The sequence below is a fragment of the Corticium candelabrum genome, unplaced genomic scaffold, assembly GCF_963422355.1.
Source record: "Corticium candelabrum unplaced genomic scaffold, ooCorCand1.1 SCAFFOLD_35, whole genome shotgun sequence".
Taxonomy (NCBI): domain Eukaryota; kingdom Metazoa; phylum Porifera; class Homoscleromorpha; order Homosclerophorida; family Plakinidae; genus Corticium; species Corticium candelabrum.
In genome coordinates, this window is record NW_026912702.1 from 6,189 (window position 1) to 32,732 (window position 26,544).

A 26,544-nucleotide genomic window follows, 5' to 3' on the forward strand; every position below is an offset into this window, starting at 1 on the left:
GACTGGATAGTTTGACAGACGGGACACCGACTCTTACAGTCGATAAATAATTCTCCCACCCGACAGTCAGACGATAGACCGACCGAATAGTTTGACAGACGGGACACCGACTCTTACAGTCGATAAATAACTCTCCCCACCCGATAGTCTGACGATAGACCGAATGAATAGCCAGACAGACGGGACACCGACCCTTACAGTCAATAAATAATTCTCCCATTCGACAGTCAGACGATAGACCGACTGAATAGTTGGAATGACGGGACACCGACTCTGGTAGTCGATAAATAATTCTCCCACCCGATAGTCAGACGATAGACCGAATGAATAGCCAGACAAGACGGAATACAGACCTTTACAGTCGATAAATAATTCTCCAACCCGACAGTTAGACGATACACCGACTGAATAGTATGACAGACGGTACACCGACACTTACAGTCGATAAATAATTCTCCCACCCGATAGTCAGACGATAGACCGACCGAATAGTTTGACAGACGGGACACCGACTCTGGTAGTCGATAAATAATTCTCCCACCCGATAGTCAGACGATAGACCGAATGAATAGCCAGACAAGACGGAATACAGACCTTTACAGTCGATAAATAATTCTCCAACCCGACAGTTAGACGATACACCGACTGAATAGTATGACAGACGGTACACCGACCCTTACAGTCGATAAATAATTCTCCCACCCGATAGTCAGACGATAGACCGAATGAATAGCCAGACAGACGGTACACCGACTCTTACAGTCGATAAATAACTCTCCCACCCAATAGTCAGACGATAGACCGAATGAATAGCCAGACAGACGGGACACCGACTCTTACAGTCGATAAATAATTCTCCCACCCGACAGTCAGACGATAGACCGACTGAATAGTTGGACAGACGGGACACCGACTCTTACAGTCGATAAATAACTCTCCCACCCGATAGTCAGACGATAGACCGAATGAATAGCCAGACAGACGGGACACCGACCCTTACAGTCGATAAATAATTCTCCCACCCGATAGTCAGACGATAGACCGACTGAATAGTTGGACAGACGGGACACCGACTCTTACAGTCGATAAATAAGTCTCCCCACCCGTAAGTCAGACGATAGACCGACTGGATAGTTTGACAGACGGGACACCGACTCTTACAGTCGATAAATAACTCTCCCACCCGATAGTCAGACGATAGACCGAATGAATAGCCAGACAGACGGGACACCGACTCTTACAGTCGATAAATAATTCTCCCACCCGACAGTCAGACGATAGACCGACTGAATAGTTGGACAGACGGGACACCGACTCTTACAGTCGATAAATAATTCTTCCACCCGACAGCCAGACGATAGACCGACTGGATAGTTTGACAGACGGGACACCGACTCTTACAGTCGATAAATAACTCTCCCACTTGATAGTCAGACGATAGACCGACTGAATAGTTTGACAGACGGGACACCGACTCTTACAGTCGATAAATAACTCTCCCACCCGATAGTCAGACGATAGACCGAATGAATAGCCAGACAGACGGGACACCGACCCTTACAGTCGATAAATAATTCTCCCACCCGACAGTCAGACGATAGACCGACTGAATAGCCAGACAGACGGGACACCGACTCTGGCAGTCGATAAATAATTCTCCCACCCGACTGTCAGCCGATAGACCGACCGAATAGTTTTCTTCACACGCTAGTCAGACGAGAGACCGAATCAATAGCTTGACAGACGGGACACCGACTCTTACAGTCGATAAATAATTCTCCAACCCGATAGTCAGACGATACACCGACTCAAAACTTTGACAGACGGGACACCGACTCTTACAGTCGATAAATATTTCTCCAACCCGATAGTCAGACCATACACCGACACAATAGCGGGACAGACGGGACACCGACTCCGCTAGTCGATAAATAATTCTCCCACCCGATAGTCAGACGATAGACCGACTCAATAGCCAGACAGACGGGACACCGACTCTGACAGTCGATAAACAATTCTCCCCACCCGACAGTCAGACGATAGACCGACTCAATAGCCAGACAGACGGGACACCGACTCTGGCAGTCGATAAATAATCCTCCGACCCGATAGTCAGACGATAGACCGACTGAATAATTGGACAGACGGGACACCGACTCTTACAGTCGATAAAAAATTCTTCCACTCGATAGTTAGACGATAGACCGAATGAATAGTGAGACAGACGCTACACCGACTCTGCTAGTCGATAAATAATTCTCCCACCCGATTGTCAGTCGATAGACCGACTGAATAGTTTTCTTCACACGCTAGTCAGACGATAGACCGACTGAACAGTACGACAGACGGTACACCGACTCTTACAGTCGATAAATAATTCTCCCACCCGATTGTCAGTCGATAGACCTTCACCGTAAGATCGCCTAAACAGTCACTCCCACAACGGCGAATACATAGCCTAACCCTTCGTAACCCTAAACCTAAAATCGCCGAGAACCCGCACCGACCCCACGCTTTACCTTCACCGTTAGATCGCCTAAATAGTCACTCCCACAACAACGAATACATGGCCTAACCCCTCGTAACCCTAAACCTAAAATCGCCGAGGGCCCGCACCGGCCCCACTCTTCGCCTTCGCCGTTGGATCGCCTAAATGGTCACTCCCACAACAACGAATACATGGCCTAACCCTTCGTGGCCCTGAACCTGGGATCGCCGAGGGCCCGCGCCGGCCCCGCTCTTCGCCTTCGCCGTTGGATCGCCTAAGTGGTCACTCCCACAACAACGAGTGCATGGCCTAACCCTTCGTAACCCTGAACCTAAAATCGCCGAGAACCCGCACCGACCCCACTCTTTACCTTCACCGTTAGATCGCCTAAATAGTTACTCCCACAACAACGAATACATGGCCTAACCCTTCGTTACCCTGAACCTAAAATCGCCGAGAACCCGCACTGACCGTAAAGTACCCGACATGGGGATGCCTTCCGTGGAGATAGGTAACGACTACACCCGACCACGCGACAAGGGGGAAGCCCACGAGACCTGTATCGACAGAACTCGCCTCGGCCTCCCGCCGTCGGCTGCGCCCGCTTACTCTAACAACCCGACACTATAAGACACTAATTACGAATGTTGATTTAACATAGAGATGACTTAATAAACCCACATACTGGCGTGTGCACACGCACACACACACACACACACACCGACACAAAAAACTAGACAGACACGACAACACATTGTAAAAAACACGATGTACGACACGACCCACAGAGAGTCCGTTACACCAAAGAAGCAACGATCTGGAACCGAGAAAGGCAGCGGGACGGTCTGACGCGATACCGGCGCAGACTCCGGAGTCCTCAGATAACGTACGGATCGACCACAGTCCGATCGATACGTACCGACACGACACGGCCTCGTGAGCCAGACACACGGGAACCACAATATGTGACGTCATTCTCAACGGAAGCAGACAGAGCGAATCCACCGTCGGGCGCCATACTAAAAGGATTGGAATCGAGGTCTCCCACGCTCACGCGACTTGTGTCATCTCGAAGGCATTCTGGTCGTATTGCGTGCAAATCTACTGGTGGAAAAGGGGTCGGCCCGGCTGGGGAAACCCTAACGGCCTAACCCTAACTCTGACTCTAACCCTAAGGTATTATATAATTGTATTATTAATTGCATATTATATGATTGCACACAAAAAATAAATTTGCAATAAATAGTACACAATTTGATGTATGCAGTGTATGTAACAACGTAAATATTGCCGTACAATTCAATCGAGGCAACGTGCATAGCTATATGCACCCAAAAAGACTTTAGAAATAATAAAAAATGTTTAATCGCAATTCATAGTAATTTAGAAATCACTTTACTTGCCGTCCAATCTATTTGAAGTCGATTTGCACAGAGAAAACAACGTTCAGCAGACGATGTTCAAAACAGGGGCTCCCTTTGAATAAACGGTGCAGGTTACTGTTCGAGAGATGCGCAAAAACGCAGCACTTCGTTTATGTCAAAATCACGGTTGTAACATGTCCATTGACTACCAAGAATCAAAGGTTGCGCCGCTAGCCTCGTACTACCAGCGCACTGTTCGCTCCAGCGGTTAAGTCGAAAGGGTGTCCCAAAAAAAATTCGCTTGGTCCGGCTGGGGAAACCCTAAAAGCCTAACCCTAATTCTGACTCTAACCCTAAGCAAACACACAAGCACTATGCATTTTTTATATGTTTCAAGGTGCAAGCCATAGTCAATTTTTATTAATTATTTAATTTATTAGACCCCAGTTCTTTCTGCTTTTATTAGTTTTTGATGATAAATACATTTGAAAATACCAGCTTTCAGGATCTGATCGGAGCCGTATATCTGGTCAAGATCAGAACTGATTACAATGTATTCTACGCCTATGAGGGCACATAGTCTGGCGCAGACAGACCGTCTTCGCCTACATTCTTCCGGCGAGACTAAAAGCACAAGCAAGCGCAATTAGCTTGACAATGTCGCGTTGTGACGATTAGGTTTACGTTAGAGTAGACCTGACACCAAATTTCGCACTTAGATGTTACTCTTACCTCTATCTGCTGTAAACCCGCTGCCACTGTCTGTAGATGACGTCTTTCTTCGTTCTTGAATAGATGTGAGCAGCGTTCGGTAAATACGCAGTAACTCTTCGCTCTCGAGCTGGCCAAGCATTCGTTCTGTCCGTAGAATATTTCGAAGTAAAATTTCTGTATGGCCTTCCAGATCGTCTAGCTGGTCTAGACCGCAAGATTCTAGCAACCTTTGTAAGCTAGCTAGATGTCACTGAAAGACGGCAGACAAACTTCGAGTTGACAGAACCCTTGTCCTATCTATGCAGCCTGTTCCCGCGCAGTTTCGGGTCATAAATATCTAGATGGGCCAAGGCTAGTGCTTGATCAACCTCATTATGCTAAAGATACGCAACTGAACTTGTGTTAAGTTTGCACCATGCTAATGCCTCGCAGTTCGGTCTAATATCAAATTGCATTATGCGTAAACATAGAGCAGTCTGGTGTTATAATGCCTCGCGTTTCGGACCATTATGTTAGTGCTGTCTATTAGTGCTCCGCATTAGTGCTGCGTATTACTGCTGCATATTAATGAGCTGCGTATTAGAGTTACGTATATTATTAGTGCTGCGCATTAGAGCTGTTTACTAGTGCAGTATTATTCACTAGGCATTTATTCATCAATACACACACAACGCATTATACACAATGCTTTTTCTCATTATATTCTAGTGCTGAGTATTAATGCTGCAGCAATTGTTTTGGCATTGGTAGTACGCCATAAATATCCGTATGCGAATGAAGTTCAAAGTATGTAAATGAGCTATACGCACGTGCGAGTCGACCTCAATCGCATGCGTTTTGTATAAGAGTTGCATGAGTGTCGCACAAAAATTATCTATAGGCCGGGTATTGTTAAGAGAAGCGAGACGTGTTTGAAAGTAAAGCTTGCTTCATTTCTAGTCTTTTGGAGCATGCAGTTGGTGTTGAATCAGATAAGATAAATAATGAACAGAAGTCATTATTTTAACATCTTGTCATGCTTGATCTCATCTGCATTCCTTAGCTATTATTCTACAGTACTGACTTTTCTGTGTAAACGTTTTCGTCGCTTGGCAGTTATTTATCGCAATGTGGGTTGCTTCCACATTTATCCTGATCATCGACTGGAGTTTGCTCTCAACAGATACAACTTTCAAATGACAGTGTTGTCATGCATGCAGAAACACGTACACCTCTCAATGCCAAGATGTGTGTTGCTGTTCGTGAGTGGATTGTGGATGTTATTGACAAGGCAAAACAGCAAGGAATGCCGGGATTAAAGTTGCAGTTGGGATTTGAATGTAATGTTTCTACATCCACATTGAAATCATCTAACATTGAGATCGATCATCTCTCTGGATGGATATCAACAATCTCGTTTTCTGCTGTACAGCAATGTGACAAAACGAGATGTTCAACCTTCTTCCAGACTTTCTCTTTGCTATCCACAATTTGAATGCTTTGTAAAAAGCTTTTGTATAATAGGTTTCTTGTCTATTTAATTTTCTGTTTTTTGTTGTTAGAAAACTGAAATGATGTCAACAGCTTGTGCTTTTCGAATATCGCAACATGATACTAGTATGTTCAGTTTACATACAGTGTCTTATAAAGTTTTTGTAGTAATGAATGTCTCACATTGTAGTAAGCTATATATATGATACACCAGTGGAGTCTCTTATTGATGAACCAACTGCAAGTTGCTTGCTGGAAGTGTTCAAACTCCTAAACGAAGATGATGATTTATGAGAAGACTGGAAAATGTTATGGTTTGAGCTGTTAAGCATACCTCTAAATGAAGATGTGGTGAGAAAGAAAAGTGAGAGCCCTACGCTAGCTATTTCTGCTAAAGCGATGGTGCAGCATGAAATTTCCCAGTTAAGCTACAATAGGACGGCTGATCAAGGCTATCAATGCAGCATACAGAAATCATGTTGCTACTATTCTAGAAAAACTCGTAGATATATACCAAAACAAGGTATATAATATATACGTTTGTGATGAGTTGCTTGTGAGCCGGTGTTATAAAATGCGGTAGTTTTATCTGCATACACTAAAGGCAAACATACGTTTAAATATCTGTCTCAATAGACTGAAATGTACAACAGAAATATTTCTTGAATGCCTCAAAGTTATGTTAATTTGATGTGTGCCAGCCATTTATATCAATATTTATTGCAATTGTAATTAATATTGTATAATGAATTTGTAGATGTAACACCTGAAAAATTAAATCATCTTGTTGACACGATAGAAGGATGTTGGCAACAGTTTGCTTCAGTTCTTGCACCCAACCTGTTTAAAGGAAAATTTGCTGCTATAAAACAAGATTATCCTACTTCTGCACTCCAAGCTAAAGCTATGTTGGAAATTGGTGTTACCAACTTGGTATTAAACCCCAGCGACATTTACTTATTGATGCATTATAATTCAACGAAGACTATATATAAGATCTTAGGCAGAAAATGTGTTTGGAGTAGAAGTTGTGAAAAAAATGTTGAAAGGTACAAGAACAAGTGGCAGAACAGACTGACAAGTTAGTGCCATAATATTGTTATGTGTATAAACTTTGTTAAGACAAAATTGATAGGTTGTTACTCAGACAAAGCAAGAAAATGTACATATACACTCAGTAAACAGATAACGATGGATGCTGTTCTTTGCTTTACCATGTGATGGACATCAAAAAGTCTTAATCTGTAGCATGAACAGCTAGTTCCTGAAGCTCTAACTAATCAAGCAAAGATAAAACACGAATGTCCAATATTACTTTAATGTTGTTTGTTAACTGTTGTACAGCACACATATTAGAATTTGTAAATGCATGATGACTTATGTATGGTGAGGAACATTTACGAGGTTGCTATTTGCTGTTATTCAATGTGTTGGATTAATTAAACTCATCATAAAATGCAAATAGAACGGATTGGCACATGTTGTATTGCCAATCAGTATGGATACTAATGTAATAGTATGCAGAATACTGTCTATCTGGTGACATGAAGTAAGTAAGGGGCCATTTGTCGATAACCATGTTAGGTTTACACACACACACACACACACACACACACACACACACACACACACACACACACACACACACACACACGGAGACATAATCTCTCACTCTGCAGAAGTTCAATTGTGATGAGCTAAGCACAAGAGGTGTGGCCGGTGTTTGATCCAAAGCGTCCGATTATTGTGAAGAAAGCATATGACTAGCTGGACCAACCCTCTCACAAATCAGAGGCGTCGCTTGACGTCCAAAATTGGGAGGCCAGCGCTAGGATTATCGCCACGCTGGAAGAGGAAGGCTTCTTATCGTGCCCCGCGTTCGATAGTGCTAATCATTCAACTAAACTAGCTTCGTGTGTGTGTACGTGCGTGCGTGCGTGCGCGCGCGCGCGTGTGTATTACAATACACAGAGAAGCAACATTGGTAGATACAAAGGGATGAGTTGTCATATTCATGATAATGTATTTAATTGGGTTACACTAAAGGCATACGCTGGTCAGTAATATCAGCAAATTGCAACACTAAGTCCTCGACGTTGGCTTCTAGATCTGCTGTAAGTTCCTTTTCAAAAGACATGAGTGCTAGTGAGCGGAGCCGATCATCCGACATTTGAGTTCTTAGCCAAGTTTTCAGTCTTTTCAGTGCAGAGAACAATGTCTCTGCATTTGCAGATGTCACTGGAGTGCACAGAAAAATCTTGAACAGTTGCAAGACAGCTGGAAAAAAGGCTCTACAACCATGGTCAACAAACAATACGATCAATTCCTTGACAGTGTGAACGGTGTTTTCGCCAGCATTCTGCTTAACAAAGTTATAGAAAACCTGAAGCTGGGCTTTCACATGACTTGGAAGAGCATCAAAGTCGTCGTCGTAGAAGTGTACTACATCTTTGACCATCTGTAAGTCGGTTCCTCAGTTGTTGCGGATTCTAGAAGTAGACTCTGAACTTTCATAGCAATCGTCACATCCTCACTGCAGGACCGGTCTCTGAGCTGTGTCATCAAAATATCCAAGAGTTCGAAGTACATTGTTCTACAGAGTTCTTCTGCATACTTTGGACTATGGTGTTCAGAACCACCTGTATCCAATCGTCTTGGTAGTCGCCTTTGTCTCTGTAGTCCAGGTGGCTCCAGTCCCAGTCTCCGACTATCATTGAGTAAAGACTTCTATAAATAATTGAACTCTTTGTCACTTCTGTAATCTTCGAAAGTTTTGATGACAGACTGTGCGTACTTTCTTGCCAGCTGAAGATTCACTGTGAAACCTTGGAGGTACAGAGACATCGCCTGTGTTACGTTCAACACCTTGTCCAACACGAAGATCTAAAAGAAAAAGCCAAAAGTAGAGATGGACTTGAGAAGAGCGGCAGCATCAGCTCCAATTATTGCATCATTCTCCAGTTCTTCTAGAGTTTCTAACATTGCTTCGAACTGCTCTTTTACGGTATGAATGGACGAGTATCTCGATGACCACCTACTTTCACAGTGACGCTTCAACGTTTTTGGGCAATTGCCCAGTTGGCCGTCAACTTCCAATCGTCGTCTTTGCACTTCCTGAAAAATCGAGTGTCGTTTTGCCGACCTCTCCAGTAGTTCATAAAGAGTAGAAACGATGCCAAGCTGGTTACGAACTGCTATTACCCCTTTGCAAGCATCTTGTAAGGTGAGATTTAGTTGATGGGCGTAGCAATGCACGTAAACGGCTTTCTTCGCAACTTCCCTAACTCTGCTTGCTAAGCCTGAATACCTACCCCTCATGTTAGCAGCCCCATCATAGCACTGCGCTCTAAGTAGAGCCATTGGTAGATCAAGGCGTGACATAACATCCGTCAACAGCTGAAACAAAAACTCACCATTTGTCCTTGCCTTAGGCCAAAAGCCAAGAAAACGCTCTCTCACTTGAAGACTGTTAGTTACATAGCAAATGCAAACAGATATCTGCTCAACTTTTGACAAGTCCACGGTTTCATCGCATATGACTGCAAACATCCCCCTTTCCTTGGCTTCCTTCACTATCGTACGTTGGATATTGTCTCCAATTAGACTTATCATCGCATTCTGACTTGACGGACTGATGTAGTGAGTTCTTCCCTGTAAGTGACGCTTCAGATCTGGGCTACTTCTGGACATTAGCTCAAGTAGCTCCAGGAAATTTCTTCTGTTTAGTGACTGATCTGTTTCATCATGACCTCTCAATGGAAGGCCTTGACGCCCTAAGAAAAGGATGGCTTCAAATATTTTTTTGACATTACTTCTGTTGAGAAATATTTGAGCTTGATAATCGCAACTCATTTGTTGAGCAACAAAACTTCCTTTTACGTCCAACTGTTTCAAACTTTGCCACACACCCATACTTGACGTATGACTGAGTAACGTTTCGTGATCTCAAAAACACTTACGGCTGACTTCCAGTTCTTGAATCTTCTGCTTATGAAAGCCTGATCAGGCTTTCCATGCTTGTCTAATCCAACACTGACTGTAAGCCGGCAAGGAAAACAAAACGCAGCATCAATGCCCGAACTGTACTCCAACCACAAGAACTTGGTATACCAGTGCTCCTGAAATGATCTCAGTCTCAGGCCAAATGTACGCTTAGGAAATTCCCCCAACTGCAAATCATTCCCAAGAGGTTGGTACGGGCCATTGTTGACTACGACGTTTTGAGGACCTTTCTCTGGGTCACGGTTAGCAAGACAGACTGGAAGTGTTTCGGAAGTACTGGAAAGATGAAGGGAAGACTCTAATGACAATTCTGATGCAGTGGAAAGTTCATTCGCGACAACACTAAACCTTTCAGCTGAACCACCAATCTGGCTTCCCTGCGTAGACAACCTTGAACTTGACGCAACACCAGCAGGAGTAGAACGGCGTCTACCAAGAAAGACATATTCCGAAACTGACTGAATCATCACCATACGGAAAGAAACTACTTCATGAAGCTGGTTAACAGCTTTTGACCCTTCCGTTTTTCCGCTGCCTTTCCGGGTTCCGAAGACATGACTACTGCGTAACGCAAGCTAAATTTGTACGAAACTTCGAGGCATTGTACGATATGAAATAAAACCTACATGTCTAACACATTTTGTAACAGTTTCATTTCAGTAGAAAGCGGAGTTAGCTACTACGCAGTAACATATCACTAGACATTGTCAATTGTTTAGACGGCCACGCCTACTAATATTGGGGGGCCATGGCCCACCCAGGCCCGTATTGAGCGACGCCTCTGCACAAGTGCTGACTATACACAAAAATATATGAGAAGAATGTTGCATGTGATCAATATGGCAGAGACACTCAACGCACCACAAGTGAAAGATTAATATTTCAAGTCAAAAGAAAGTGAACAGACAATGAAACAGAAAGACTCCCACATTACAAGAAAATCATCAAAGCAGGATTTACATGAGCAAGCTGCATGTTGGCACGGGGATTTCACTTCCTCGTGTACCACTTAACCAATTCGTGATGGCACTATACGGTAAAGAAGGTTCTTCGAAACAACTCATTTCATGTGCAAACATTTAGATTCTAGAGTCGGTGCCACAGTTTGTTTTTAACCAATTCGTGATGGCACTACGGTAAAGAAGGTTCTTCCAACCAACTCATTTGATGTGCAAACAGAAAACGGACAGTTACAGGCCCGTAGGCTGTGGGGTTTGGGAGATAAACCGCCCACTCAGCCGTGAAGGTCCGCTTTCGATCCAATGTACTATATAATGACGCGTATAGTACGCAAAACGCGCCTCTATATTTGTATGCGCTCCTATTATGTCAAATTCTTTCTATTGTTTTTATGCAATCCGTACATTAATTCTAGTGTCTACGTATCTAAAGAAAAGTGCTCTAGGCATGGACGCAGCCGTATACGTATGATTGTTTGTTCCCTATGTGGTCGCAAACCGCTGTCTGGTCCTTTTCACTTCTAAGCACGCGCCCTTTTCTACTTTGAAAAGTACCTAAGCAGTGCCCTTGCATGGCGGTGGCTGGTTTCTTGTACTTTACTTTGTGCTGGCGTTCGTCTGTAGGTTGTAACGTCACAAAATGTTTGTTCCTCACGCGCTCGCAAACCTCTGCAATTTTGCGCTCCACCTTTAGTTATCTAGCACGCAGCCTTTTCTCACTTTAAAATATGGTGTCGTTCGCGTAGTCTGCAGGTCCCCTGCATCTATGCGTTCGCTTGTAGTTCGCAAAAGTTGACATTGCAGCCGGAAAGAGACGACGAAGCTGCTAGCCGGATTGAAGCACATGCAACACATATGCCCGTCGAAGGATCGCGAAAGCTTCTTCTAAATCGCGACTGTACAAACAGTTTCAAGCGAATACTTGGTCACTTATACAGGGTTATATATTATCCGGTATTTTGTGTTTTCTCCCCTCAATAGGCGAAGTGCATGATGCCCCAATTATATATACTAGTACGCGGAAATTTGTGTTAATTAACATGAGTTGCACAGACGAAGGTTGGGCTAATCAGCTAGTAAATATATATAACTCAAAAAGCTAAAAAGTAACATGTACGTGACGTCATTAGTCCATTTTGGTGTATTACGCACCACCCACTTCTGAAGCCAGGCTACGGGCCTGCAGTTATTACGCCGCACTCGACGTCATTTGAGACTTATGTGCACAGCTGAAGCGTTCAGTCAATGCGCCTATATCAAGGGCGTAGACACCGGGGGGGCTTTGGGGGCTCAAGCCCCCCCAGAATTTGAGACTTGTATTTCAAATCTTTGATACATTAAGGGATAGGCAGTACGCGTACAACACAACACTACATTTACTAATTCAAAAGAGTTTAATCAAAGTGTCCGAATAGTCGTCTTCTGCTTTCATTACGTGTAACAAACTCATTCGCAACACCTTTTATTGGTAATGCATCAGTTTTGTCCTTATGGATATGGAGTATCATAGACCAGTTGAGACGACATTCACTTATTGTAGAACGTAGCCATGTCTTGAGTCTACGGAGAGCACTAAAACTTCTTTCACTTGTGGCGTTTGTTGCCGGCATTACCAGAATGAGCTTGACTACTTTGATGACTTCAGAAAAAAACTGTCTTTCTGCACTGCTTAAGGATTTGAGGTATACGACCAGAGACCGTACATCCGTCAGTGGCTGTTCAGTACCTGCATGAAGAAGAGTGAGCTGTGTTTGAAGTCGGTCTGGGTGACTGAAATCATCACCATAAAAATTGACAATCTCTTTCAGTGCTTCCGATTGCTGGGGTTGCTGAAGAGAAGTTACAACTGTCTCTAATTTCTGTAACATGTTGAATCCTTTCTGATGAAATCTATCTTTGACTGCTGCTAAAATCAAGTCAATGGCCTCAAAGTAAGCCCTTCGATAGATCTCCTTCACTTCTACTGGATGTACTGTTGCACCTTCTCCTACCTCGAATTGTCTTGGAACTTTCCTACGTCGTGGAAGGGTAGGGGATGGCACTTGAAGTGACAATCTTTTGCGTTCAACGTACTTCCAAAATATATCAAAGCACTCATCAGATCTCATTGACTGGATAGTTGTTGTTGTAGTACTGACTAGCTTTTGGCCTTCGCATGCTGAAATAGTAGAACTCTGTAAGGATCGGGACAGGTTGTCCACTATGTTCAGCAGCTTTCTTCCAAGTTCAACACCATAAACGAAGTCAAATGTGTCCATCTGCAAAGCGATTCCTCCAATTCTAGCTCTCATCTCAGTATCCTTTGTGGCTTCTTTTGCCACATCCCAAGTCATCTGAAGTGTAGTGTAGTTTTCAGATATTGACGTTAATGCCTCAGCCCTGACCGTCCATCGTGTAGGACAAAGAATCCGTAGTCCTGGAGAGCCAGCAGTGACAACATCTTTAAACTTCTTGAAGATGCTTTCACGTTTGGGTGATTTTTTTATCAACTTAGTAATTTCATGTACGGTCTCCAGAGCACTTCGCATGACCTTGATACCTTTCAACACATCCTGAGTCGCTAGGTTTAATGCATGACCATAGCAGTGTGTGTACAACGCACGGGGCTCTAGATCATTTAGTCTTTTTGCAACGCCTGACTTCGCTCCTGCCATGTTACTAGCGCCGTCGTAGCACTGGCCTCGGCAATGGTCAATCCTTAGATTCATGCGTAACAGGATATCTTGAACTGTTGCTAGTATAGAGTCAGCAGAAGTTGAGTCTAAGCTATACAGCCCTATTACTTCCTCATGGACTTCCAGATCATCATCTACGTATCGAAGACAGAAGACCATTTGTTCAGTATTGGACAAATCTGTAGTTTCATCTACCATGATAGTGTACCACTTTCCCGATACCTTCCTAACAACATCTCTCAGAATCATTAATGCCATGATACTGAGAATTTCATTTTGTATACAGGGGCTTGTGAACTTGGCCTGGCATTTGTCTAACCATTTCCAGAGCCTCGGATTGTCTTCAGCACGCATAATGAGGAGTTGCATTAAGTTGGAATCCCTTTCAAGAGCGACACTACCTTCAGGTTTAGACCGACCACGCATGGCGAGACCTTGCCGAGCAAGGTATCAAATGCAACTAATAATTATCTGTAACATATTCCTATTCTCAACCATTTCTTCTGCATAACCTTTCCCTAGCATTTGCCCAACATTCTGTTCCTTGCCAACCACCATATCCATAGCATCACGATGAAAGACTGATTTCTGATGTTTTTCAAATTTAGTGAGTGCTTTCTTCCAGTCTGTAAAGCCAGTTCTCACGAATTTATCGTCCAAGTTCCCAGCGCGCAGAGCAACTGAGCCTAAGTCCTTCTTCTCCGCCACCTGGCAGTAGAAGCAGAAGACTTTGTCATCTGCTTCTTGATAATGCAACCACGGGTATCTTCTATACCAAGAAGAACAGAATGCTCGCTGCTGCTTAGCAAATGTGCGATATGGGAAGGACAGCAAGGGTTGGTGAGGACTCCAAGGCATCAAGGTGGGCTGAGGCTGGGCGCCAGCAACCGGTCTTGTCTCGGAGGCATCAGTTGCGTCGGGCTGGTGAGAGTGGTGGCCGCTTTCAGAACTTGTAGAGGCTGGTCCAGCCACGTTGCTAGTTTGGGCGTGCTCTTGGGCGTCTTCTTCACCTGAGACATTGCTTTCATGGTCAATGCCAGTGGGATAGTTAGTTACACTTCCATCCGGTTGTTGCGCTTTCCGCAGCCACGCTATCAGAGACATTGTGATACGGATGCAGTCGGGTGATGAACGTGCACTGGGCGCATGCGCAAAAGCACAATTAGGCCTCTTGGTTAAGCCCCCCCAGTTTTAGAATTGTGTCTACGCCCCTGTATATATCCTACCAACAGCGGTCACGCGTATACAGTGTACGATCCATGAAAACAGAATCATCTCTACCGTCAGTACCATTTGCAACATCGGAAACATCACTACTATAGAGCTATAGCAAAACGCAACCATCAATTATTACAAAACGAAGATCTAACTACAATACATGTATTTGAGAATTAAAGATGCTGAAATACCATCCAAACGCATGACTATTCGAAAATCAACAACACTAATGCAGCAATTGTCCAGAGGAGGAGAGGTTACCACCACACGGACCCGCAGAGGAGTGTCAGGCAACCTTCTCGTTTCAAAGACTTATGTTAGGTAGAATCAGATCAAACTGTGTTGTGTTAATTGTCTTGCAGAGTTGCAGTAGAGATTTTAGTGCTAGAGACAGTTCCTGTCTTCTTTTCAAAAAGGGGACGCAGCGTAGAGTATGCGCAATAGAGTAAGATGTAGAATACTAATAGACGTTAGACCTCGCGCCCACCGTGTAGGTGTTTGACTTGATTTCTCTCGTTCTGTAGCAAGACCAATAAGCCGCAGCCACAGACTTTAGGGAACGCGCTGGTTCAGCTAGTCATGCATGCAGCTGAAAGCACCTGCATTTGGGTTGTTCTTGTGTTTCGAAAGTTCCAGTGGGTTTGGTAATCTGCATTTGATGCTCTGCTAACAAGTTAGTTTTGCGACACAATAGTAGACAAGGTCATCTTCTGCATGCTGCATCATCTTGATTTAGCAGGTTTCATGATCTGCAGCTACCGCAAACGCATCAGTTCACTGCTCAGACTATATATAGATATTTCAGTTTCGGATTTCCCAATAAGATTTCGCATTGTTATTGTATACAGGTTTTTTCATCAAGAACCATGCATATAGAAACCCATGCACGGAAAAGAATAGCTAGGTCTAATTAATTATTTAATACGTGAGATATATTTCACGTGGATGCTAGGGTTCGTGGCTTGAGATATGTACAGTAGTAGCCAAGATGTAGAAGCGTCATATGCATGAAAGCTATCTATGTTGTATACTTCTACCAATTACAAACTCTAGCTATAACCCAAAGCAATGTCCGTTATCCGCAAACATCTAGAAAACAATTATTATGGAAGTGTCTAGAGTGGTTACAGTTCTAAGCCACTCAGCATTCAGTAATAAAATACCGCATATTTATGCTCACGACCTATTTTGAAGACGTTGAGGTTACACCTGTTGCTGATCCGCTGCCCTCGCCATTGTCCAAAGATTTCAGAAGCCGAAAGAGCCCTGCTGCTTCACGAATACGACTAAACTCAATACAGAAAGCTTGAACTTCAATAAACAAATCCTGACAACATAAACGTAAGTCTGCTTTCCATGTACAGCTGTGATATTAGCAAAATGACAAATAAAAAGACCCACTTTCACGTCAATTATCTTGTTTCTTATCAATGATTGTAGAAACACACAAACCTGCAGGCAGCAACAAATACAAGAATAAAGACAATCAATTTGAACAGCCTAAAATACAAATATACAATTAATACCAACAGCAGAAGTTCCTAATTTCGCATTCACAGAGAAAAGCCAAATCATTATGATAACTCTACTCAATAGCGACAAAACAAGAAACAGCGATATGCTGTAAGTATTTCAGCATACGCTATGTACAACATTACATACGTAATAGTAAAGGTCACTCCATAAAATTTCAGTTAAGAGCCATCAGAAACGGAATTCTGAAGGAAATGTGACCAAGTCTGAGCGAATAACTCAAAGGTGGTCACTCACTTCCTGTCTGCCTATAGATATGTCCGTGGATGTGTGTGTGTGTGTGTGTGTGTGTGTGAGAGAGAGAGAGAGAGTGTGTGTGTGTGCGTGCGTGCGTGCCTCCCCGTGGTGACCCCGGGGAAACAGTGTTTTCACTTTGTGTTTCAAATAGTTCAGAAGTAAAGGAGGATTGACAGTTCACAGATGTGTAGAATTCTAGCAAGCACAATATTCATTCATCAGACTTGTTGTCTCTTGGAGGCAAGCGTGACCGTCTTACCGTAGCTATTGAACAGGACAGAACAGGACAGGACAGGGGCGTGCGTTGGTGTGTGTGTGTGTGTGTGTGTGTGTGTGTGTGTGTGTGTGGTGTGAGTGTGGTGTGTGTGTGTGTGTGTGTGATGTGTGTGTGGTGTGTGTGTGTGGTGTGGTGTGTGTGTGTGTGTGTGTGTGTGTGTGTGTGGTGTGTGTGTGTGTGTGTGTGTGTGTGTGTGTGTGTGTGTGTGTGTGTGTGTGTGTGGTGTGTGTGTGTGTGTGGTGTGTGTGTGGTGTGGTGTGGTGTGGTGTGGTGTGTGTGTGTGTGTGTGTGTGTGTGTGTGTGTGTGTGTGTGTGTGTGTGTGTGTGTGTGTGTGTGTGTGTGTGTGTGTGTGTTATATGCTCCTGGTGAAGTTGGTGTACTTGTGAGTGAGTGTGGTATGTCTTGCTTAAAAATGTGTTACACTTCAAACTGTGCTAAGTCCAAGAGTTAGTGCGGTCAAAGTAGTCCAATTACAATACACAAGCAGTATTTGCGTTTTGGCCACATAACAACCACATTAGACAAACCATCAACGTTCATGAAAGGTTTCATCAGATCTGTCTAATTTATGTTTGCAATTAGAGCCTTGTTAGAAATATTATAAACAACGTTATTATTTATACCAAAACGTACACAATCCGGAAACGTTCATGTCCCGTATGTGCCAAATGTTTGTATTAAATGCTTTGCAACAAGTCTCATGGTATTCAGAAAGCTCATAGCTGTAAACACGAGGGTGTCCGCCATGATGCAATCAATATCAACCAGACAGACAGAACTTTGGAAAGAGTACACGAGTGCACTCAAAGCATTAAAAACAAAACAAAATTTACAATAAAGGTAGCACTGCACAGTTAGATTGACACATTCCTCAGTTGCAATGCCAACTACTAGTACCCTTCAAGATTCTTTCTCAGTCTGCTGAGAGAAAAGAACTGAAAATATAGCAAGAGCAGAACAAGACCTAATTGAATGTAGCTCTCTAGCAGTAAAACCAATGCACAGTAAACGTTCCTTAGATACATATATGTTTACAAGCATTTCAATGCACAACAAGTCAAACACAAAGCACAAAAACATTCTTATATACAAATATAACCATTAGTACCAATACAAGAACATATGAAAGTCTCACCAATCTAACAAGTCGGTTCTGAATGTATTTATCCTTGATTGTTTCACAGCTCGATATGCAGTTTGAAATGTACAGATGTATAAATTCCTTCGGAAGGTCAACTGCCTAAAACAAGAACGTAAATGCTACAACAGACTATTACCAACAACAATAACATTTACAGTTGTAAGCCTATTGACAACTTCCATTGAGTGCAATGACATTTCCATATTGACAAGCACTGAGAAATACCTAAATCCGCAAAAATGATCAATTACTACACAAAATTTCTCAATATGACCACAGATATCCAAAAACTTATCCCCGTAATTGTAAAATGTGCTGCACCATATTTCACTGTTTCACTCCACACAAACAAGCATAATAACAGTATTTGCTGACTGCAAAAGTGTATATGAACAAACTCACATACAACTTGTTCAAATGCATACTACAGTCTGTGTCATAGCATTGTTCACCTTTGCTGCTACTGTACAGTCAAGGCAACCCTGAAGTATATGGTACAGCTGTAAAGTTGAGTTTAACATTACACAAAAATAGTGAAGCCATCTACATATAACAGTGCTAAGGCTGGCAATTTTAAATCAATGTTTTTCGTCTCAATTTCCCAGTCCAACAAACGCAAGGGTGCAGACAAATAAAAATTTAAAAGCAAGTTGATATTACCAAAAGACGATAATCCTGTGACAACTGACTACATTAAATTTATCTTTGATAATAATAATAATAATAAGTTTATTATGTTATAGCATAAAACCTTGTAAGTGCAACAATATACAACTGAACAATTAAACATCAAATGTTAAACATACCATTTAACACTTCTCACTTTCATTCATTTGACTGTTTCCTTAAGTCAGCTGATACAAAACCTACCATAGGACCTAAATGAATGCCTTGCCAACAGTTGTTTCCCCTCCATATTGAAACCCAAGGCTAAGACTTGCCAGAGATTCAATAATGTAGATTTCTAAAATTTCAAGTCGGAATTAGGTCACCTGTCAGCAACATACTTCTGTCATCAGTATGCTTCCTAGGAAGCCTCAAGGCACTAGCTAATGCAGACCCTTTAATGAGTTGCTAGAAAGCTTTCATTTCTGTAAATATCTCATCAGACCTACTAGGCATGACAAGATTTTTGGAATTGAATGCCATGTGGTTTCCAAATTGCAACCATACAGTTGCATTTGGTAGTCGAGGTTTACTTCCACACACAGTTGTTTTCACTTGAGGTAGAAAATGTGCCAACAGTGCAGTGAAAAGAGTCTGACAAAGCGAGTAACCAGTTCCACTATCTAGACCATATTCCTTCTCCAAAACCTGCTGAAACAATCTGTCCGGCTTTATTTCAACAACATGCCATCAGATTTTTACTTTTGTTCCTAGCTCAACTAGATGACTAAAGAATTCGAAAAGATGCAAGGCACAGCTCCATCTGCACTGCTGACCTTATAAAAGTAAAGAATTCCTTTGCTGCCTGCATGTCCCAGGCTCCTTAAGTTGGTTTCAATATTAATGTGCCTACACCAAGCTAAATGTCCAACCTTACTTACATGGTTAGTGTTTTCTCATCAGCCAGACAAATGTCAGATCAAACTTAGACCTGCCTGTGGATAACCTTAATCGACGCTAGATAAAACGTTGATACAAAAGAAGCTTAATAGCAATACAAGAATCAAAAATCTTAACAAAGCAGTAGAATCTTTCCAATCATTTTCATTGTGACAATATATATATATATATATATATATATATATATATATATATATATATATATATATATATATATATATATATATATATAACAGGGTCCAACGAAGTTAACTTCCACCAGAGCCCTATATTTCAAGGCCATAGGAACCAGTCCAGTCGGTCTGCTTTTGTACAGACAATCTTTTAAAAAGAATTTACGACAATCAAAGATTGCCCAAAAATTTTCAGTTGAAAATTAGGCACATGTATACTCAAAAACAAACTAAATTATAGCATCTCAACTTTAATTAATTGCTGTTTACGCTGCCCTGTGGTCATTGCATAGCCACATATTACAGTAATTATTGCTAAACAAAAGTATTAGTCAAGAGCCCATTGTGCAATACAGAGCTAAGAATAATAATAAGAATAATAATAGAACAATACAATACAGTGTGTGTGTGTGTGTGTGTGTGTGTGTGTGTGTGTGTGTGTGTGTGTGTGTGTGTGTGTGTGTGTGTGTGTGTGTGTGTGTGTGTGTGTGTGTGTGTGAAACACATGTTTACTCTGTTATCTGATTAGATGACATCAACTTAAGAAGAACTTCAATAGCAATAAGTGGATTGTTTTCAACAAGATCAGGTAGCTACACACAAACTACATTTTAGTAAACAAATTAACAAACAGTATAGACACGTGTTGCATACCTTAGTTGGCGTCAGACCAATGTGATACACCAATTTTGGATCCTTGTCTATTTCACTCAAAACTTGCTACATCAACAGCACACTTCAATCATTTCAAAACACACTCTTCTAACTGCAAAAGACACACAACTACAAAATGAAAACTAATTATGCAATGTCATGATTTAACACTACTTACAATGCTTAGTATTTACTTGCCACAGAAACACAAAAGCATTGTACAAGAACGTATGCCTAACAGTTTGAGTTAGCTGTGCTTCAGTCTGCACTAGCTGTGATTACCAATAAAACCCTATTGAAAAAGCATTCCAAACTGAGTTAACTCTGTATAACAACATGTAGTCAGGGTTGTCCACAGCATACAAAAGGCACGCGCTCCGCCATGCCTTGGCTTCCAGTTGGTACAGGCCCACCATGCCTTCCTGCATGAGTAGGCAGTGATTAGGTATGAAGACAATGAACTTGTATTTGTATTTTTTGAAAAGCGGGAAGTTAATTGAGGCTAACAAGTAGTTCCTGGAATGCTTGGATAAAGATCATAAGACCAACTAGGGGTAAGACTGCCATATGGCATGAATTTAATTATAATACAAGTACTCAAAGATCAACACTGGTTGTCAGCACTGCCCACTATTTAGGTCAGTATCTGATGGCAACAAACACGTCTGTAGATATCTGGCCCTTCCAATCCTATGTACTTTTAAGTTCTCAGGTTCTTGAGATCAGGAAATTTTCCACAGGCTGTAATTATGGCTTACTATAGCTATCATGTGGTCAAGCACAGTGAACTAAGACAGCGAGAAACTTTCTTTGTTCCTGAGCATTCCATGACAACAGTTTGTGGCATCTCAGTGTATCAAAGCTTTTGTGGGGGCAGCACCATAAAAATTGGAATGGGCAAGGCCAAAGATTCAGAGTAGGCGTGGTTATAACAATTTCCGCCGTGCCTTACAAAACTCTTGGGACACCCCTGGTAGAATAGCAAAAAATAATTCACACCACACCCTCAAAACTGCCTGGCATCAGCCAACGATGCCACAGCATTGCAAGCAAAATGCCTTCCAAAAATTGTACTAAACAAAACAGTCTTGAGTATATTATGACATCCATAACTCCCATCCATAAATAATTAATGTATTGATAAACTTTTGCAGGAATAATATAAACATAAAAACACCAAAAATTCTACCATTGCAAATCCTCCTTTAGCTGCAAAATGCTCGAACACCTCGTCCCAAATGATTCTTCTCTCCTCACCATGCCTTCGCCAGAGATTGCAAAGTTTAGCCAGCGCTTCATCAGTTTCTTGATTGAACCAATCATCAACCACAACTGCAACACCTTCCATTTCTTCCTCTTGGTCACCTGCCACATTTGCCACCTGCTCCTCCTCTAACTGTTCTTGTCACCACCAAGCGCTTGGGGAGATGGGGTCAGTCTTGATAGATATGTGTGTGATGTAGCCAGAGACTATTAGTCGCCAAAAAAATTGTTGGTCGTTTGTTAGCCGTGCCGCTCCATCGCGTTCAGTCACTCCCCCTCTTTTCAACACCTGTTCGGCCAACTGCAACTTCTTCCCTACCAACTTCAAATACTCGTCAACAGATATTGCACACATGCGCAAACTAGCTGGCCACAAATGCCTCTACAAGATTGTACAACTCCACTCAATAATATTGCTCCAATGCTTCCTCAAATGTCTTCAACTGAATCCGTGTCTCCAACCTAACTCCTGCATTTGCCTTGTTGGTAACGAGCTGATTAAGAACTTCCACATATCTAGTTAGCCATAGCCGACCTCCTCTCTTCAGCATCGACACCCTAGTGAAGTGATGGACGGGCCGTAGAAGATGGACAAGCAAGTTGTAAACCTTGACTGATTTGATACCTTCAAGGTTGGTAAATTTTGCATATAAGGTTCCACCATGATTGAATCTTGACCTCAGTCAATCGTCTAATGGTGTAAAAACAACCTATCGGTCTAAACTGACACCAAGAGGCAGATGATAGCAATTCTCCACAGACATTGTGAAAAGAGTGGGATCTTCACAAAGAACGAAATGTCCTACAAATTACGTGGATACCCACTGCATTCTGCGGCACAGGTTTGGACGTCTCGCCTGCAACTGACAAACCTATCTGCGTTCTCCTTCTGGCCAAAGTTGGTGGCACGTATGAAAGGGAAGTGCAGATGTAGCAGACAGTCAACAAAAGTCTGGGTGGGAACAAACTTGGTGCTTCCTTGGGTTAGGTAAAGCTGGTCCTGCTGTGACGGTACAACAGTGTGGCCTTTTGATGTGAAATGTAGGCACACTTCTTCTTTGAGACCAGGCCTCAAAGACGTCTCCAGGATCACCTGGTGGTCCGCCAGCACCAGTGGCTCAAATTTGTACCGCTCGTAGCCAGACCTGTCTCACTTGCAAACACGAGGATTGGTAAGTACGACAGTCTGGCCGCACAATTGCTGTAACAGGGGGAACAAGTCGTCATTAACACACTCATTGAAACAATAGTAGTCGACATCTAGACGACATAGCTTGTCAAATTCTTCAATCGGGAAAGGCTCCATTGAAAAAGACAATCGAAAAGACTGAAGAATAGGCACCAACCAAGCCTATATATAGACAGAAAAGCCTTGCGTAATCATCAACCAATCGTTGACAAGATACTGCCCACTGGGCAGGGCACAAAAGGTTACATAATAACCAGCCAATCTGAACCAAAGTACCACTGAGGGGAGACAAGAGTGCCGCGCCCAATCGGATATTCCATTTCAGACTGGAAGCTAACAGTATGTAAACCGAAAGCAAACAGAAAATACACCAGAACTAAACTGGAAATAAAATATTATTGTAACTAGGGCTCGGCTACAATTCTTTCCCTTACATGGTCAAATTTAATTTATAATTTTAAAAATTGGTTTATAGGTTCTCTACACTGACATAACCCTATGTACAAACATTTGTAGAAACAAGACTTAATTTGATGCCGTCAATGGTCTTTAACCAAATGGAACACCGTATGTTAGTCAAAAAAATAAGTTTTCCCCTTATATGGTCAAATTTAATTTAAAATTTTTCAAATTTGGTTTTTAGGTTCCTTAATTAACAGCGAAAACAAGTATTACCCTGTTTACTGATGCAGCAGTAACGCCAACAACATCCATCAGTACGTGCTATTATTCCTCTAAACAGCGCTTCTATATCTACACTGCCCATAATTAAAACCACGAGTCGGATAATTGGTGGCCCCAATCGGATAATTGATTGGCTGAGTTGGATAATTGGTTGCCCCAACTGGATAATTGGTTGCCTGAAGCAAATAATTGGTTGCCCCAACCGGATAATTGATTGACTGAGTCGGATAATTGGTTGCCCCAACTGGATAATTGATTGGCTGAGTCAAATAATTGGTTGCCCCAACCGGATAATTGCGAGGGAAATACTGTAGTAACCAAATTGCCAAACTTGTAATGATGCACACCTTACTTAATTAAGCAAATAAGCTTGATCAAATTAAAGTCTGTTCAATAATTGGAGGACGTGGAAACTGCGGTTAATAGATAAAGAATTGAAGAGCAGAGATAGGCGTTGTTAATTCCTGCTAGTGAAATAAACGGTTCCAGTTTAGCCATGAACTTAAGTTCAAAGGTTCAACCAATGCTTCAACTACATAGGCTTGCTAGCTACAGCTTTTACTTATTAATCCATAGTGCAAAGCACGTCCCCGTCAGCTTTCAAGTAGTGGGCGCTATATCAGTGGCTTTGAAGTTATCTGACACCTGGTGTAAATGCAAGAGGAAGGCAAGGCCAAGCGCGTGTCATACAGGAAGTTACAAATTGTGTCGTAATAAAGAACCAATCACAGTATTCATTAACTGATCTGGAGCCTCCTCCTTGTGAGCTTTCCAATGATGTTGGAATCAACCTGCTAGGACGTCCAGTTCAGGAGAAATGGGTTTTTCCCCACGTCCTCTCCAATTATCTAATGGACTTTAGCATTGAAAACATGAATGTGACATTCTCAACTATCCAGACTCCATACAAAGAAGTCAATCTCTGCTTTACACTCTCACATTACAATACAACCATTTCATTTAATTAAACAACAGAGTGCTACAGTACATGCCAGCAACAGCACTGGATACCCAGACATTGCAGTGCCAGCAGCAACATGACCTATTGCTGCTGCGTATCACCAGCAATGTAAATGGAGTTTAGTGTTTCAAAAAATTTAAAAAATTAATTCTTTTACTCTTAATTGCACTGTTGCGTCCTCTGCGGTTCTCTGTTGTGGTGCTTCTTATGCATGCCCATCTTTGCCCTTCTCATCCCAATTCAACCTTGACACCTCGTCATGCAAAGTTGCTCCATTGTTCTATATATAATTATGTAATATGTAGTATTCCCCATCACAGCGTACAAATTATACATAACACCGGCTGCCGACTGCTCTTCCACTGATCCTAGACAGAATAGAAGCTGATGCTACCATTCCTACAAATTTGTCTCAACTCCTGTTAGCAACGCCAGCAAAGGTGGTAAACAGTATACCGCCGACCGACTTCTCTCGCCCCACCAGTCGCTTTTCTCCCCTCGCCCTAGAGCCTCCATTTAAACCCATCGACATGCTGGGCATTGTGCAGCAGTGATAGATCACGCGACTGCTGGCACTGCATGGTCTAGGTATCCAGTGACATTGTCGGCACTGTAGTCACGGTGTTAAACAATGCTGCTGACCTGCTGTTGTTGAAGAACTAGTGGTCCCTTAAAGGCTTTTGTCATTAGTTTGCGCACTTCCATACCTGTCACAACAAACAAAACGTTACTATCAATTATTACTGAGCCAAGCAAATAAGAATAACATGCTGCAAACAAACCTCCGGTATTGCTTACACACATGGCTGTATCCCATTCTGGGACAAATTTTGCTTCCAAAGGATTGAGCCATACAACCTGAGACCACAAATCAACTATTCAACAATGTTGACGTCCAAGAAGCAAGAATGCAGGACAGCTAACATACAATTAAATATGCAAACTAATGCATAAATCATTAGGCATGAACACCCACATGCACACGTCCACGCATGTGTGCGCGCGTGCGCACACACACACACACAGATCACATTTAAATGATTACATGATTACAAGCATATACCAACAGCCACCAACATCATCTTACCATCGTAGTAACAAGTGTTGCACAAGACCTCTGTATAATTGCCACTAAAACATGCAAGCTTACTAATGAAGTCATGCAACCGCAGTTGTATTAAAATAATTTCTTAATCAAGTAGTGATAAACCAAGCGTCTTACATCGTCATCACATGAATAAACTGGAGGTGCTGGCCTCATAAAAGTCAATTCAAACGGCACATCCACAACACTCTTTACTCCAGTTCCACACAAAAGGGCATCAGCTGTCTGGCCAGCAGCAGTTGAATCTCGACTAAGAAACAGCAAAAACAATACAACATCAAATACACTCTCATGACCAACAACTTCACTGTTAGACAATATTAACTTCTCCATATATTGTACCAAAACCACAAAATTCAGATAGAAAAACTTGCAAAGTATAAAATATTGCAAAATAGTAAGGTTCCAGTAGCAACAGCCTTGCGATCAGGATGTATTAATAAGATCACAGTCATATGCAAAATACTACAATGGCAGTAATCCAACCACACAAAAACACGTACTCTTTAGCTACTACTGCAAACCACAAGCCATCACCAACTGCATTGCAACTGATTACAATCGTTATAAAAGAAGACTGGCAAAAGTTGATAATTGCTGAAGTCAGCTAGGTATAGTCATCAATCAGTAAGGCCGTGTTTCCACTATCTGCACCTTAAACTAGTTTAGCCTAAATGCGTTTAAAACTATCCAGTTCAAGAGAGTGACTGTTTCCACTAGAAACGTGGACATCCGGGATGTGCAAAACAAACCGTCTAGGAATGCCTTTTTGAAGTATTGGGCTGTTATGTCACCAAGTCAGAGCAACTGTTGGTTGTCACTGATTTTTTCAGCATCTGCTACTAGGAATTTGCATGACGATGACCAAGG

The 26,544-nt window shown here is 42.3% G+C and overlaps 4 protein-coding genes across 4 annotated transcripts; all 4 read right to left on the bottom strand.

Moving 5' to 3' along the window:
- Positions 1-8,919: 8,919 nt before the first annotated feature.
- Positions 8,920-9,888, bottom strand: LOC134197950 (zinc finger MYM-type protein 1-like). The gene has a single exon (XM_062667302.1). The coding sequence runs from the start codon at positions 9,886-9,888 to the stop codon at positions 8,920-8,922; it is 969 nt and encodes a 322-aa protein (XP_062523286.1).
- Positions 9,889-12,285: 2,397 nt separating this feature from the next.
- On the bottom strand, positions 12,286-14,042 carry LOC134197954 (zinc finger MYM-type protein 1-like). The gene has a single exon (XM_062667305.1). It carries the CDS (start codon positions 14,039-14,041, stop codon positions 12,392-12,394), a length of 1,650 nt encoding a protein of 549 aa, XP_062523289.1. The 5' UTR covers position 14,042; the 3' UTR covers positions 12,286-12,391.
- An 80-nt stretch (positions 14,043-14,122) lies between these two features.
- On the bottom strand, positions 14,123-14,868 carry LOC134197951 (uncharacterized). The gene has a single exon (XM_062667303.1). The coding sequence runs from the start codon at positions 14,774-14,776 to the stop codon at positions 14,123-14,125; it is 654 nt and encodes a 217-aa protein (XP_062523287.1). The 5' UTR covers positions 14,777-14,868.
- A 1,026-nt stretch (positions 14,869-15,894) lies between these two features.
- Positions 15,895-26,007, bottom strand: LOC134197952 (CCR4-NOT transcription complex subunit 11-like). The gene is made up of 9 exons (XM_062667304.1): positions 25,792-26,007; positions 25,352-25,427; positions 25,212-25,276; positions 20,473-20,538; positions 20,332-20,411; positions 18,235-18,304; positions 18,074-18,178; positions 16,292-16,342; positions 15,895-16,217 (listed from the first exon to the last, which is right to left on the bottom strand). The coding sequence occupies exons 1-9, from the start codon at positions 26,005-26,007 to the stop codon at positions 16,074-16,076; spliced, it is 873 nt and encodes a 290-aa protein (XP_062523288.1). The 3' UTR covers positions 15,895-16,073.
- Between the last annotated feature and the right edge of the window lie 537 nt (positions 26,008-26,544).